Raw genomic sequence first — 17,399 nt, forward strand, 5'->3', positions numbered from 1 at the left:
GGACGAGTAGAAACCTCTTAAAGCAAAGGTACTCCCTTTAAGTGTGATAAAGCACAGTCCCCTGGCATTTGACTCAACTTTAAGGCTAAGTTTAAACTGGTCCAGGTCCCTGCCATGCTGTGCCCTGCCAGGTCCTATCCAGTTTAACAGATCAGGATGCAGAGAGCATGGTCTGTGTTAGATGGGGAAGTGAGGAATACCAATGACCCACTCAGTTCCCTCAGGTGATTGCTGCCTCCCTGAGGAGGAGGTTATGGCTTCTGCTGAGATCTCAGTCCCCTCAACCCCTCTGGTGTTACGCAGGTTTCCCCCGGCTTTGGGCTGCTTTTCGTTTTGGACATGTGTCCAGTTATTGGCACTTGGTCCTCCCATTTTGGTCTAACTTGCTCAGATCCATTTGTTTATCTTGACCCCCCTTTCATCAGCCCTGCTGAATGAAGAAGGCCTGTTCTTTAAAATTTTGCAACACCTCAAAGGTTGAACAACAAAGTTAAATACTTCAAGACATTAACTATTTATGTTTCACCAAGCACCTTCACAACAAAATATATATGAAGTAAACATAGAACTGTTTGCTTCACAGCACCTTACAAGCAGCTGAGCAGTTATGGTTGGTCGGCTTCTGCCCGCATTCTTCCCGTACGTTCCTCTGTTAACTACATGGCCCGAGGGGGTAATTGTGCCTCCCTGACTTATTTCAACACAAGAATCTCTTATCAGATAGAAACTGCTCAACTGCTTATTCACCTCTTTCCTCACTCTGTCTGGTTAGCTTTTAACTTGTCACATCCTTCTGGAAAGACCCCTGTCTAGCTATCTATCCTATACCATTCCTACCTTTGAAACCTATAATTTCCCATTGGTGTTAAAGTTACGTATCTATTCATATTTTCTCCAAGAAGATGAAAAGGAAAGAGTTACTGATTAATCTGCCTTTTTTAAATACTTAAGTATTTAAAAATAAAGGTAAGGGAAATGTTCACACCTATATTAAGTGAATAAAAGCAAGACAGAAATAGTTATAGGCTGCATGGTCTCAATTTGTGAGTCCCAAATGTGAAAGCAGTAATAGGAAAGAAACAAAAATAAAGTACATAAAAACATTAATGACTGATTATTTCTGGGTAGTTAGATAAAATTTTTTAGATTGGAAAAACAGAATTGTAATTTTGGAGTCTATCAAACTTGAGACCGAATACCAGTTCTACGATTCACTAGCCATGTGACCAAAGACAACAGTTTTAACCTTTGAGCCTTGTTGTTGTAAACTGAGGTCTGACTGACATATAACATATTGGTTTCAAGTATATAGCATAATTATTTGATATTTGCATATATCACAAGATGATCATCCATCCAAATAAACACAGTTAATGTCCACCACCATGGTTACAAACATTTTATCTCATGAGGAGAACTTTTAAGATCTACTCTTAGCAACTTCAAATATGCAAATGCCTAACTATAGTTGTCATGCTATACATTACATCCCCAGGACTTATTTATAAGACTCAATTTTCTCATCTGTAAAAAGAGGATGCAAGCTTACTTCCCAGAGATGGTTTGAGGACTAAATGAGATGATACACACAAAGTGATTAGCAAATTAGCTGGAACAGAGTAGGCACCCAAATAAATATTCTGATTATACAGATTCACACAGTTCTCCTGGTTTTTCAGTAATGTTTCTTTACGGTCACTATTACTAATTCTCCACAATGAAGCTGTACTTTATAAAACGTAAGCTGGAAAAGAAGTGATCCTAATATTCATTCCTCCACCCTTCCTCAGGTGCTCTTGTCTTCTGAGGGTAGGTCAAACGTAATTCACTTTATCTACAGCAAGAAAAAAGAAGAAAACCTGCTAGAAGAATCAGTGCTACTCTATGTTGCAAAGAAGAATTTCCAGAAGGGAAACTCGCTAGCTGCTCAAGGCACAGCTTCACGTAGTATACCCCCAATGAGACGAACCTCGGTGGGTTAATCAGCTGAAAGGCATCCAGTTGTCAGGCCGATGACAGTTTGTTCAGAGAAGACAACACTATGAAAGCACACACCACACCGAGAAAATTCACATGTGGCTGAATGATCAACCTGAATGCTAACAAAACTTGGTACTAATGTCAATTATGTCAGCAGATCACCTCCCTCAGCATTCATATCAGAGAATGATATGCTCCATCCCAATGCTTGATGAATATTCACACCCTGAGAACATGGGGCAACCCCAACCAGCAATTAGAGATGACAAAGCCATCTCCATAGAAGAGGGCTACCCCTGTTTCTAAGGGACATTCATGTTGTCTAATCTCTTTTCTTCAAAGGCAAAAATCCCACACAGTTTTAGTTTTTGGCTTTCCTTGTTTTACACTTCTAGCAATGCACCAAACTTTTGTGATTTTGAGCTTTTGCCAAGATAGCACAATTACCTTACAAGGGTTACACTGGAGCTTACTGAGAAAGCCCTGCATCTTTCATTAGATGATGTTCCATTTCTGGCCATGAAAGACTTACAAAAGCACCTCTTAGAATGAGCCACTTCCACAGGCGGTTGAATTTATTCACTATGTAGAATTTTATGAGTTTAAATATCTTAGGAAGACTTTTTCCTGTTTTCTCCAAATTTAGGGTACCTAATCATAATATTGCCTACATCCTTTCTCTATCATAGACTAAAGCTAATTGAAAGCACTTAATCCTCTAAAAGTAATTAAAAGTAACCACTCCTCTGGGTTACTTATTTCAGCTCCAATACTAACTAGGACTATGACTGGGGACACATCACAACTTCTTCAAGCTTCCGTTTCCTCATCAGTCATCCTGAGATGCTTTTATCCATCTCCCAGGATTGGTGTGTGGATTAGATAAACTACAGGTATGAGAGACAGTACACTGCCTGGATATGGTACACAGTACCTAGCTGGCCCCTCAGGCAGAATCCTGCCTCACCTGTATCACTCTAGCCTGCAAACCTGTCTGTGTCTTCAGTCCCACCCCTGATTTCCTACTCTGATAGTCCTAAATAGACCTACAAACCCCAAAATGAAAGACACTAAGATTAATTACAGCAGCTAACAATGAGTGTTCATTATGTATGAGGTACTATTTGAAGCACTTTGTACAGCCTCTTTTTAAGAGTCACAATACTCCATGAGGTAGGTGCTATTATAATCCCCATTTTACAGATGAAGAACTGAGGCACAGAGAGGTTAAGTAACATGTCCAAGATTGTTATCTCTGGCCTGAAAACCTTTAATGATCCTATACAGCCTAGAATAAGTGCTTCAAACACTCTTCAAACATAAAACTCTAATTTTCAAAATATAAACTAGTTTCTAAAAATTCAAATTAAAACACATCATGCATACTTGGATAGGTTTTATGCTAACTGTTAGCACTGGTGGTCATCAATCATGTTCATCTATGCCTTTTCGTTTATACATTTTTGTGCTGATGTGGTAAGGAAGGCTACGCTGTCCTCTTTGGGCATGCATCTGAATTTCCTATTAATGTGTCATTCACTGGAAGGTTCTGTGACAATAAAACAGAATCATGTATGTGTCTGTCTGTCTGTTTACTAGGTCTGCATGTGATCAGAGACATAAAAATCATACAACTCCAGCATTCCATTAAATGCTGGTCATGGCAGATAATGCTAGTGTTTACCAATAGCCAGATTTCTCTTCTTCTCATACACATAGCTAACTGTATTTCCCAGCTCCTTTCAGTTAAGTTGGGGATATAAAACTGACCAATAGAACATGGATGAATATGATGTACACCACCTCTTGAAACAGCCCGTAAAAATCGCTCACGCACAATCTCCCATCTCCTCCCCGTCCCACACGGGCCCCAGAGGCTACCACTTGAATGAGAGTGCAGCATCACTAGAAAGAAGAAGCTTGGATCCTTGACTGTACAGATCAGAGCCTCTCATCACCCACCTCCCCATTCTACACCCCTACCCTGGTGTGCGTGCACGTGCACGCACACAGGACTGTAAGTTGAGCAGTAATAAAGTTCCTCACTGATTTGAGCCCTTGAAATTGTGGCGTTAATTTTTTATCAATACTTTCCCTATCTTGACAAATGCACAGAGCTTAGTGGTTCACCCGGCAGAGCAAATCCCTTGTAACACAGCAGTAGTCAGCTGTATGACAAAAAGGGAAAGACTCGCAACAATTCAGTTTTAGTTCTTAATGTTATGTGCTGGGTGGTTCTTCTTTGATTTTTGATGAATCTCTAAAATTTCACTGAATATCTAACAGACAAGCAATGAGACACTTGCATTTTTTATATCATTGACTCTGTAAATCTGTAACAAACATTCGAAAAAAATTTCCAACAAATAACAGTGACACTCAGCAGAGGAATCCACACACTAACTCCCTCCAAATCTGCAAACAAAGTATGAGAATTTCTAGAGACTACTTGATTGCAACTTCAAACCAAAAGTGACCCATTTCTCCTTCAAGACTCTTTCAACTCAGTTACAATTATTGTAATGTCTCTGATTCCCGTCAGCACTTTATTTACATAACAGCGTAACACTGTTACTGTACAGTTCCTTACTTAGGTATATTGTGCCTGTAGATTTACCTCTCCTGTAGAAGAATTTAGCAAAGAGCCTTACAAAGATACATGAGGTGCTCAATAAATTTCTTAAAGTAAAAAAAAGTAGTAATTATAGGATAGTTAATAACCATAAGCATTAAAAAAAATGTCCAGGGTCCAAGACCTTTTCAAACTGAAAAAGAATTCAGAATCGTAATTCATTATTAGCTTTGAGCAGATTGCTAGATTATTTATTCCACATTTATGAGCTAATTTAACAATTAAATCATTTCTATATATAATCCTCAAGTTGCAGTTCATAGTACTGTTCCTCATTCATTCTCTCCTTTCAGCTCCTTGTTTCCTTTCTAAGATGTGTCTTTTAGCTTAATAAGCTCAGAGCACTGTTTGCAGTCATGGCAGTGTGTCACTGTCACCATCCTGACAAAGAGGTGTCATCTAGCCTTCAGCTAGGCTCAGCAACACTTGGCTCAAGCCAGATTCGCAGGACAAGACAGATGACCTCAAAATCAAAATTAAGCAATATGGCCACTCATTCTCAATCACTTTCAGAGCTGGAAACTGTCAAATGGATACTACATAAACTGCCTAGTAAAAAAGCAAGAAGAAACTGTCTTTCTACATGCTGGCTTTTGTTTTAATTTCAGGATAAATATTTTTTACAGAATTATTTTTGCTTCTCTAACTTAGACTGTTCTGTGTAAACCCTCACTGTTTTGGAAAATGCAGCATCTAACACAGAGCACACCGTGTAAAGACTAAGTGAATGAATGAAGCGGTGAGGGACGAGGGAAGAAGACAAAGCATTTAGAAAACCTCGGACGAACTGAAGAGCTTGTTGACCTAAAAAATATATTCAGAAGTGTTGTTATCAAACTCAAATGTTACCATCTCTATTAAAAACCTGCTTAAAAAAAAAAAGGAAGAGAGAAAAAAAGTTATATAAACCTACAACTTACTCAGTACAGGCACAACTTCACAGTTACAGAAAATTAACCGTATTATCATATAAACCACCAGTAACTCACTCTTCACAGGCAATCTTGGGAGACCCTTTAGATAAGAGCAAAAAGGACTGATATTTGAAGGAATGGTAAGAAAAAAAACAGGGAAAGAGTATAAAATACGTTCATCAGAAGGGATCTGTAACATCAAAGGTTTAATTGCTCTAGATTATGTCATATTCAAACTTTATTTCATCAGTGGAGTCACTGTGCCGCCTATCTCCATACTGGCTTATGTATGATGTATAAAAGCAAGTTTTGAAATTTGTTTTTAAGGCAGCTAATACTAGAAGAGAAACTCTAAAAATCTGTCTGCAGCTATACTGGAATCTTGAGAAGAAGATACACGATCATGAAATTCTAAGCCTGTCTTTGTATTTTTCAAGCAGATATACTGGAAAACACATTCAAATGTCTGCGTACTCTTTGAAGTAGCCAACAAGGTAGTTCAGATATGGATTCCCTTGATCCAGATTTATATGGAACCCTTTGGAAATTGCCATCTGAAGTGAATTTTGAGTAACTTCAAGATTGTCAACATCCTGGTTTATTTACCTAAATTGGCATTAAATATTATTAGGCTGTTTTAAAAAACCAATCCACTCTAAACAGTGATTTATTCGCCTAAGGATATGCAAAATAATTAATTATAAATTTTCAAAGAGTTCCAAAAACATTTTAAGACACCAGATGTTCTTGTAAAAATGTCCCTTCTGATCTAACAATTTGTAACACCAAACTGTGATGGATTTTCAGGTTTATTTGCCAAAATATCATTGACATTTCTTTACAGCCTAAAAGAGAGGGACAGGATCTATTTGTAAAATTTATCCCAACTTTTTCAAAGTTCAAAATGGTTTCTATATACATCTTCACATTTAAACAACGTTCCCTGAAAACAACTGCTTGTAGCATGGAAAGGTGATTAAAAAACCTCACAGCAGCCCAATTTCTTTCCACTTTCACTTTTTAAGTAATTGTTATTATCTGGAATTAAAACATGAGTAGAAGGCAATTATATTTTTTTCCATATTAACTCCTCTTCCTAACAGAAGACAAGATAAAATTAAGACAGAGAAAAGGGCTCACAGTAGGAAGCGGTAGTACTTGCAAAGGCAAGAAATCAAGCTCTGGATTGGAAATCGTCTAGCTCTCAACCACAAGGTAAGCGTGGCACACACAGTGGGGCTTCCCTGGGCTGGATGTCTCCTGTAATATTTCAGCAGTGCTGGTGACAAGAAAACTCGCATAGTGTAATATAAGGTCCAGCCTCTGGAGCGGTGTGCTAAACAGAGTGCTAAGTTGGGCCCAAATTAGGCAGTGAGAAAGGACAGAACAATGGCTTGACTGTGGCAAGTCTGAAGTCTGCGTGGGGTGAAAACTGGCTGCTGCCACACTTGTGCTGTGGGTGTACATAGTTATTACAGAAAAAAAAACTGTTCATAACTAAATGGGAAAACTTTTAGGCACACCGGATTTATTGCTTGCCAGAAATAGCTTTTCTTCAGGGCATATTCAGAAGCACTGAGACTTGATGTTACACAAGGTCATTTCAGGCAGGCTTCAAAACTGGCTCTACATTTCATTAAACAAACCCACAACCAGAGATCACAGAAATTGATCAGCATCTTGAGGTTGGACAGAAGACAACTAACTCAAGCATTTCATCAAAGTCTAGCCTCTAGACTTTGTGGGACAACAACCCTGTAAGGCAGACAGGCTGCCCATCAGCTTACTCTGAAGCCTTGTCCGGGTGCTGGTGACGAGTGGTACCAAGAACTATCTTTTAGTTTCTTGTTAATGCAAGTTGCAAAGTAATTAGCTGAGGTGTTCAGTGTGGTCATGTTTTTTCTGTATGCAACATTACTTGCCCCATAAGTGAAATAAACTCATAACTTCTTTGGCATGGTACACTGATACCAAACAATTTTTCCTTAACTTAAGGCATCCCTGTTCCACCTTCACAATTTCTGCCATACTGGAATAGCACCTGTGTTCTTTACCACTTACCTCATTCTTTTAAATCACCTTTTTAAATTTGGTAAGATTCATTTTTAAAAGAAGCAAATGTCTTTAAATCACTAAATGAAAAAAGCTACCACCCATGAACATAGACGATAAATGTAATAAATACAATATAATGTTATTAAATTTTACAGAACGCAATCCAAAAGGAATGAAATTTTTAAAAGAGGATAACTTTCTCACCATGACTCAGTTTTAAAAGCTGCTGTTTTGCAGTGCCACTTAAGATCATCTTTAGCAGTACCAGTGGTATATGCTTTACACTTTGGGAAAAACTGAGCTCAATGGACAATGATATAGTACTATGATGTAAGCTAAATTACAGCATAGAGTATAAAATTCAAATTACTAACCTTCAGGCAGGACTCATGGTACATTAATAGAGTCTGCCCTATATTCTTGGGTAGGAAGATAGCACTGTGGTGTAATACTTCTTCTCACAAATCCAGAAATCATTTTCCTCAAACAGTTGAGAATCAGTGAGCAGACTAAAGAAGACATAAAGTCCAGGCATTAAAGTGTATGCATCGCACCACAGAAAACTGCTTCAAACCTTAATGCAAAGCCTATTATGTTTCTTTAGACATTTTAACAGCACGTTCATATACCAATTTCATCTACTCCTACCATTCTTTAAACATCTACTTTTTTTTTAATCCCATACATATTTTAGCTATTTGCCTGATTAAAATAATAATCCAACAAGGTAGGACATAAGAAATCCACCACTTTCCTTGCATCTCAGTGGGTTCAAATGAGAAACAGAACCTTGTCCCACTCTGTCAGAGAACTAAGCCCAACACCATCAGGAGAGGCCTGTCCAAAGTCTGTTGGGTGCTGAGTGCAGAGCCCAAGCTCCCACCCAGAGCTTGGGTCTAACCAGTCTTGGGACAAAACCATATACTCTATGTTCATTATAAGCCTCTCTACTTTTCCCTCATAAGAACTCCCCACATCTATATATAACCTATAAGCACTGCCTTCTTTCTCCCTAAGCCCATTCTCCTTTTTTCTAACACAACACTTGGTTCCCTTGACTTTGTGCCTGAAATATCAGAAAACAAAGCCACAAAAGTCAGGGTTTAGAGGCCTTGGCAGTTCTTCTTGGCCTAGAAAACAAGCCTGTAAAAACTTCTCTCCTCCTCATCTACAGATTTTTTTTTTTTTTTTTGGAGACAAACACAAAACTTGTCTTTTCTCCCTCACTTAAGCAAGCAAACATCAGGAAAGGTCTAATTTTGTTTCTGGAAATCACAGCCAACTTGAGCTTATGTCACCTCTTGCACCTTACCCTTTAACTAGGAATATCCTGAAGGTCTCCCACCTTCCACACAGGGCTGCAGAAGCTGAGTGAATGTGAGCTATAAACACACAAAACTGCTAAAGGAATGTTAGCAGCAGGCTTATGGGATATTTTGCTATTCAGTGTGTTCTGTGGACTGGCAGGGTTGGCATCCCTGGGAGCTTCTTGGCAATGCAGAATCTCAAATCCCACTCTAGAACTACTACATAAGAATCTACAGTTTAATAAAATCCTATGGTAATTCACTGCATGTTCAAATATGACAAGCACTGATCCAATGGATTTGAGTGGCCTGATACCAACATCCTGCCTTCCTCCTCCATGGTCAAGCAACGCTCTCCGGAAAATCAGTAACTGAGGAAGCCAGTGAAAGCCCTACTGTAACAGTGGCCAGCCCAGAATATGGACCTGCTACAACCCAGAAACTAGTAAGGACTCAAAGGAGCAAGTTCTGCTCATGGACGGGGAAGCCTCAGGTGGGGCAACAGGAGACTAGAGGCTCACAGAGGCTTCCAGACACAAGTCTCAAACCCTTACCGATGCCTGCACCCACCAAAGTATGGGTTTTCACACTGCCTCTCAGGCTACAGACTTTGTGACTTTATTTACCTAATCAGTTGCCTATGAAGTTTACATTAATGTGATTTTTAGCCACAAAAAAATTAGAGGAAACAAAGTTGAGATGTGCCTGGCCTGGAAATAGCTCAAGACCCATGGTCCTATTGGTTTTGGCAAACAGTGACCTTGTTCTGCTCTGTGCAGTTTTTTCTCAGCCTCAAAGAAAGCCCTGACCTGCCATCCTCCTCCATGCTGGCCGCTGTCCACTGCCCCCTACCTACACACACACACACCCTTTAATGCTACTGAGCTGCAGCAAGGCTCTCCCAGTTGGGGAAGTGGGCAGTTAAATCCCCCTCAGCATTTCTAAAACCCGCAAGGATCCTACACAAACTCTAACACCTACAGAAGGGAAGATTGAAAATGAGAAAGGAAGAAAAAAAAGAGGGTATGTATCCCACGTAGGGGACTGACACTGACTTCAGCGAAAGCTTGGCTGCTTTTATCAACATACCGGAAGGTAGACATGGACACCTGAGAGGAACCAGGTAGCCGTTCTCTAGGTGTGACTGTTTGGAAAGAAACAGATGACGGGGGAACTGCTAAAGTTGGCAGCTGACGACACCAGCTTTCCACAGAGCATCTCTCCCCCATTACAGTTAATATGCAACTAGGAACTTTCAAACTCTAACACTTTTCTTTCTTCCCAGATAATTAAAGCCAATACTTCTCCTCTTAAGTATTTCTGGATCCTTGCTTAATTTCTTTTCTAATGCCAATCTCAAAATTGCTCTTACTTCTTCAGATTGTATAATTTCAGTGACCATTTTACAAAGTCACTGCTTCCTTACAGAATAAATAGCCAGCTACTCTTCGTAACTGTGATAATTGCTAAGACAAGAACAGTTTCAGTTACGTGTATCATAGATATAGGATAGCCTCAGAGGCAATGCTGGCCCCAGATGCCTGCCGCATACCACGCTCCTGCATAAGGGAAGAAGCCACCCATCAGCAGCATCGGTGCTAAGCGGCAGGGCCACACTTTGTACTGCTTGCCACCCCTGTCCCCAGGCAGCCAATCATTAGGGGGTCTGGCGACCTGTACCTTATGGCTTACAGTTGGCTTAAAAAGATGAGCTGGGCCAACCACTCCTCACTGAGAAAACTGTCATGACAAACAGATGCCACAGCAGGGCAGAAGCCACAAAGCACATGGAAAGAGACCACAACAAATTGGCTCTGGAGAATCCAGTTCCAAAACAGCAGGTCAGCAAAAAGGGAAGAACAGAGCACATATAACAGAAGCAGACACACTGTAAGACAGAGTCCGTCAGACCCCGAAGACGGTGTCAGCTGAGAGCTCCGTGCCAAAGCTTTTGGAACGTCAGTTCCACCCTATCCTTATGATCAAATCCCCTTTACCTAAGGAAATCTGGGTCCCCTGCAACCAACCAAACCAATTTAAAACAAGCCTCAGAAAATGAATAAGCCTTTTTCACTTTTTCTAATACCTTCAAGCTAAAAGAGAATTCTCATGAAAAATAAAAGTATGCCCCATGTCAAGATACAGGACCTGGCCGAAAGACATTTCCAATTTATGGGATCTGAGAGATGATAGAAATTTTAAAGCTGCTGAAAGTGAAAAAATGTAAAATCATTTTTATTTCACCGTGTTTTCAATCAAGTACTGATACCACAGCTGTGTCCTAACAATGACCACCCCCCCCTCCAAAATACACTGCGTCTGAGCCTTGGGGTTTCTGTGGAAGACATGAGATTAAAAGATCCAGACCTGAGGTTCATTGAGAAGAAACTTACGGATTTATGTAGGAAAGGAAAACAAAACATAAAAACATGTAGGTGATATAAGAGAAAGGAAAGGATTATCACTTTCATAAATGACTCAAGAGTACACAGGGGTCCATCCCGGGTAGATTATACCAGAGTCCCCACAAGAACTAAATTCCATCACTAAAAACCAGACCACTGGGAGCGGCCGCTTTAACTTACATAATTAACCAAAAATGCTATAACGAGCAGGCGTACCAGCCCACTTGCTATAAAATCTCAACGTTAAACAGGGTACCCATTTAAAAGTGAAGGGTTAAACAGGATATAAATATCCTACTAGAATGTTCAATAAAAAAGAAGCAACAGAGTGAACTCTGGAAATCAAAACAAACTCATAAATACACCACACAAACTCAAATGGGTAGAACCACCATGGCCTAATTAGAAATAAACTGACAGAAGATGCCTGAACAGCAAGCAGGTGCTCACTGCAGGGAGGCAGATTCACACAGGAGCACACCGGGCAACTGGGCCACAGCAGGAGAATCCGACCTTTCCCCAGGGTGGTTTCCCCTCACTTAGCACTAAGCACATGACCACGCCACCAGCCCTCAACGTCACGTGCAGTAAAATGGGGGGGGGGGGCTAGCTCACATGATTCCCCACTCCACTCTCCAGCTCTGTGAACCACATCGAACCTACTTTGAAAGAATTATCATCTAAAAACTGCTATGAAAATTTTTTGGTAAGTAAGTTGACCAAACTATTCAATAATAGTGTAAATCTCATCTCAAAATGAGCTTTCCCATAGCCATCAGGAGGAGCACCTCCAATAACATTTATCGAGCTCTATTTACTAACAGTCACCCCCAGCATCAGAAGAGACAAATGGGTGATTCCTATGGAATCTTTTTCTTACCATTTCGAGACACATCAAGTTCCACCAGCTGCATGAAGTTTGCTATTTCTGGAGGAAGCCGCTGAATTTCATTATCACTAAGTCCAAGCTTTCGTAATTTGACTAGCTGGAAAAATTGCTGAAAGACAAAATAATTTCACATGAGTCTTATATATTTGCAATGTAAGCCTTCTTTCTAATATGAAATTTAAAACAATTATGTCTTTTAGAAATTGAGGTCTGTACCAATGTCAATTTCCTGATTTTGATACTGCATAACAGTCATAGGAAGATGTTACCACTGGGACAAACTGGGTACAAGACACCTGTGTGATCTTACAACCTCCCATCAATCTACAATTATGTCAAAATTAAGTTTTAGAAAATGAATAAGCAACTCAACGAGAACAGTAATTATACTATTACTACTTTATACTATCCAATAGGTGGTCACATTTTCTACTTATAGAAACTGATATTAAATCTACTTATAGAAACAAATATGTCAAACATGTGAAAATTAAAATGAAACATTTTAAGACATTTTTAATAGGAACTATTGTGCAACAGGAAAAAAATTTATATATATATATGTATACACACACAGACACACACACACACACATATATATATATATATACACACACACCAAATGTGTGGAAGAGAAGAAATTATTTTTGACCAATCTAAAAAAGAGTCTGCATTAAATACTTCCATCAACCATGGCCCACTGAGCACCTGCCTTTTTCCCCACACCCTTTAAGCACTGTACTAAAATGACACTAAAGGAATTTATATAAATGGATATAGATATAAAAATATGAAGTAAATGTACAGACAGTTAAAAACGAGGGGAATTACAGGATAGAAATACATCAGGGGGAACACAGCCAATCGTATCGTAATATTTTTGTGTGGAGACAGATGGTAGCTACACTTATTGTGGTAAGCATTAAGTAATATGGGTAGCTACTGAGTCACTGTGTTGTGCATCTGAAGCCAATATTGTAAATAAACTATACTTCAATTAAAAAAACGTAAGATTCCAAAGGGCCCTCAAAGGCCATCAAGTTTAGTGGGTCCCACACTTAAACACCTGGCATGTCATTAAAATGAATAAATATACAGTTGGCTTAAAAAAAGAGAGAGGGGACAAGAACTAGGTATGCATCAAAATCCTTGAAGCTGGAAAATGAACAAATGGTAACTAACAAAAGAATCAAAACAAAGTGGAAATTTAAGCCTATGGAGTGAGCAGCCAATAGGAAATTAGGTCCAGGTACCTCTCAAGGAAGGAGAACTAGTCGAAAATTTACATAGTGAGCAGTCAGATCCCCATATCCTCTTCCCTACCCTGCATGGCCAGGCAGGAGACTGGATATTTCCTCTCTGAAGGAGTTGACTCTAAGCACAGCTGAGAACAAGGGTGAGGTACTCTACTATAAACAGGGGAACTGAGTCAAAGCCTGGTCAGTGAGACCCCACCCACTTCTCCCCACAGTAATTCTCCCAGGCTTAGGAACAGACATGGATTATACTACACAGAAGCCCCAAATTATCAGCCCCACCCATGCACAGAGATCTCCCAATCATCTTGATTTTCTTTTTTTTTAAGTGCCTGGATGTTTCACTTAAACAGAGCCAAGGTTCTCTCAACACATGAGGAAAACCCCTAAACACGCAAGAGAGTGTCCACATGCCCACAACTCAGAAGAAATAAATAAGATGCAGGGAAAAGAAAGAAACTTCATCACCTGAAAAATATAATTAATACCCTCAGAGAAATAAGAGAAAAATGAAATATGCCATAATAAGCAAGCTTAAAAGAAGAAATAAGCTCTTAGAAATTAAAAAATACTGTACAACTAATGAAAGAAACCAATAAAAGAGGTAATAATAAAGTTAATAAAATCCCTCAGAAAGAAGAATAAAAAGACAATGAGATAGATGGAGATATGGGAGAGGAAAGACAGGAAAATTAAAGGATTGGCCCACAAGGTACTATAGCCAACTAACAGGTATTCCAAAGAGAAAACATACACAGGGGATGCAGAACATGTATTTCTAGTTTGAAATGGTCCACCATGTGGCCAATAAAATGAATTAAAAAGACAAGTAGAATTATAAAGGAGTATCATAAAATTTCAGAACTCCAGAATAAAATATTCTGAAGCTTCCAGAGACCAGGGAAGCAGTGCAGGGGGCAGATCAAAGAGCTGGAAACCCAAATGGCATTGGACTCAACAGCAACCTTGAAAATAAGAAGACAGTGGACTTCAAAATCCCAAGAAAACATTATTCTCAACCTAAAATTACATACCCACCCAAATTATCAATCAAGTATGATGACAAAATAAAAAAAGACATTTTCAGACACCCATGGTCTCAAAACTTTATCTTCCTGGCATTGTTCTCAGGAATCCATCAAAATGTGAAAGTAAATCTAAGAAAAGGACCTAAGATTCAGAAATAAAAGAACCAACAAAACAGAAAGAGACAAAGGAAATTCCAAGGATAAAATAGTGAAGGGAATTACGAGATGTCAGCTGAGCAGCAGGCCCTAAGAGCAACCGGAGAAAATATGAAGGCTCCCAGAGGAGAATTTTGAAAAAAATAAGAATAAAAGCTCATCTGAGGAATTACCTGATATGTTTAGAAGATGTGTTGGGTGATAAATTAGAAACAAGAATGATTGGTGATAAATTACACACAGGAATAGAGAAAATGAAGCAAGCAAAAAAGGAAGGAGTTATTAATCACAGGAAAAATATCAAGTATAAGAAGATACAACATAAATACAGGACTTGGTTATGAACAATACTTACATTCATAATATTTTAATATCTCTAAATTGATAAAAACAGATATTCAATATTGAGAGGATGGAAAAGAAACTAAGTGCTAAAGTCTCAATCTTCATAGAAGGAAATCAGTGAGTTAAAAAAAAAAAAACAACTTTAAAAGGAAGCCATTTAGCAATGTGGGGAAATATCAGTATAAATAACCAAGAGCTCATGGTCTCAAAGGCCAGAAACTGGAGTAGAGAAGAGGAGGGCAAGAGGCTGCTGTTCTTCATCGTCACAATACAAGGCTTATTGGATTTTTTAAAAAATGATTTGCATATACTACTTTTCTAAAAATAGAGTTTGAATTTACAAAAGAAAAAGTCTCTACTAAATTACAGAGTTCTCCAAATGGTAATTCTGAAGGATACTGACATTCAATAGGTTTCATCCTTTTTGTTTGTTTACATACGTAACAAGGGATTGTATACATACGTAATCAAAAGAAGGTCGCGTCTTTTGGAAAGCAAGTGGGCAATACATAAAACAAAAGTCTACAAGTCCACCAACATAACAGTATTTTAGGGCACCTGTCCTTGTAATATAATTAAAAATAAGAAAAACAAGCTACAATGCAAAATATGTCTTTGAATTATCAGTAATAATGAAAAATATCCATGTCAATAAGGGAAGTGATCAGCATATCAAATAATTCAGTAGTAAGCAAGCAACAAAAATACCTACTGTAAAGTCCATATGTGAAAAAGTTTTGCAATACAAATATAATATTAAAAGAAAACAAAATTGTGCGTGCACTATGTAAAAAAAAACGTGAGCATGCTGACAGACAGGAAGGAAACACAGGAAAAAAGTTAAGCTAGCTGATAAGGAAAATGCATGAACAACTTTAAATCATTTTCTTAACAAAAAAGAGATTTTAAACTAAAATGAACTATGAATCTCAGCAAATGAGCACTACCAATTAGCTACATATGATAATGAAAGTGCTCAATAAAAGGACTACTCCTGGATTTCTTTAATCATACAGTGGAGATTTAATTTCTTAAAGAAAGGTATTGAAATTTCTTTATGCTGGTTGTTCTAAATCAAGAAATGACACAAAAGCCATTCAAACAAGGCACATATTTGAATAATTGAGCTTATGCCAATTGCTCAAAGAGTCTGACAGTTTCATAATGCATTAATGTGTTTACTCAAGCATGAAAAGCTCACTTTGTTTTCCAGGAAAGGCATAATAGCAAGAGCACAAAAGCCATACATTCAGGGACCATTCCAAAATACAAGAAATCAAGTCACTAAAGTTCTTAGATCAATAGTGAATAATAAGTTAGTTTATGTTAATGGAAACAGCCTACAAATCCCCATATCCAACAGAAATCATAACAGCAAGTAAATTTAAGTTTTGCTCTGAATTTTAAAAGCATCCTCAAACACAGCCTGTCACAAACGCTGTTCAACCTGGGAAGCTCATTCCAGATGTAAAAACAACCCACACGACAGGATCCCAAAATGAAAACAGTAATTCCTCAGTCTTTCCCTCATTATCCTTCTTAACTTGGCATCCAAATACTTTTAACTAGTTACTTATAAGGATCAACACAATGCCACTAAACTTTATTAAGTCCTCAAGTTTTCAACTTCCTCAGATAGTCAGGGAAAAAAACTCAACAAGCTAGAAACGCTTCTGCCCTCTCTTTGAGATTAGCCAGGGCACGTGAATAACAATTCATATAAATCTCTGCCAGGGTGCCTCAGCGCAGAGCAATCATGTGATGGAACACACAGACACCGTTCTTCAACTATACCATGTTTGATTATAGCACCCTGGCCCACTTAGAGCACATTTTGTGCAATTATATGCAAAGAAACCCAAATTGCTTTGGCTTGTTATGCCAAAGCACAGTCTTCTTATAATCACCATTGTTTTTAGTACATACAGAGTCTTTAATTTGGTTGAACAAAATGTTTCCTTTTCCCATTCTCCATTTCTGACAAGACCACTATTCCTTCTCTTTTGGTGGAGCGTGTTAGTACCTCCCTTCTAAAGAAAGGGACACAGGAAATTTCAGTCCTGCAAGAGCTATGTATGTCCTTTTAAATTACTGTATGGCCAAGGATTAGTCAATTGTTCCCCCACTGCCTGAACTTCTCTATAAGGTAGAGAAAACATAAACCATTGTTACAGATTTACCTGGAGGACAATAGTATTAAGAATGTTATTAAACTCCTGAAATACTATTTGACTCCAAGCTATAGTGACACCAAATTTACTCCCAGATTTCCCTTCTGGAGGCATTCTAACCCTTAAACTAAATGTTGACCCCCTTCCAACCTACATAACTCTCATCATCACATTCCTACTCCTGTCCCCACTGACTTGAACTGCCTTTTTGGTCAACCTCCTTGGGAAAGAAGCTATGGTGAACCAATGATTCTAATCTCC

At 38.6% G+C, this 17,399-nt stretch overlaps 1 protein-coding gene across 2 annotated transcripts in view; it reads right to left on the reverse strand.

The window, feature by feature from the left end:
- LRRC1 (leucine rich repeat containing 1) overlaps nt 1-17,399 on the reverse strand; it is a 122,147-nt gene that overhangs the window by 65,421 nt on the left and 39,327 nt on the right. For both annotated transcript variants that reach the window (XM_036916361.2, XM_036916362.2), the window contains one exon: nt 12,174-12,291. In XM_036916361.2, coding sequence (XP_036772256.1) covers nt 12,174-12,291 — 118 coding nt within the window. The remainder of the gene's footprint in view (nt 1-12,173; nt 12,292-17,399) is intronic.

Source organism: Manis pentadactyla, chromosome 16 (genome assembly GCF_030020395.1).
Source record: "Manis pentadactyla isolate mManPen7 chromosome 16, mManPen7.hap1, whole genome shotgun sequence".
Classification (NCBI taxonomy): domain Eukaryota; kingdom Metazoa; phylum Chordata; class Mammalia; order Pholidota; family Manidae; genus Manis; species Manis pentadactyla.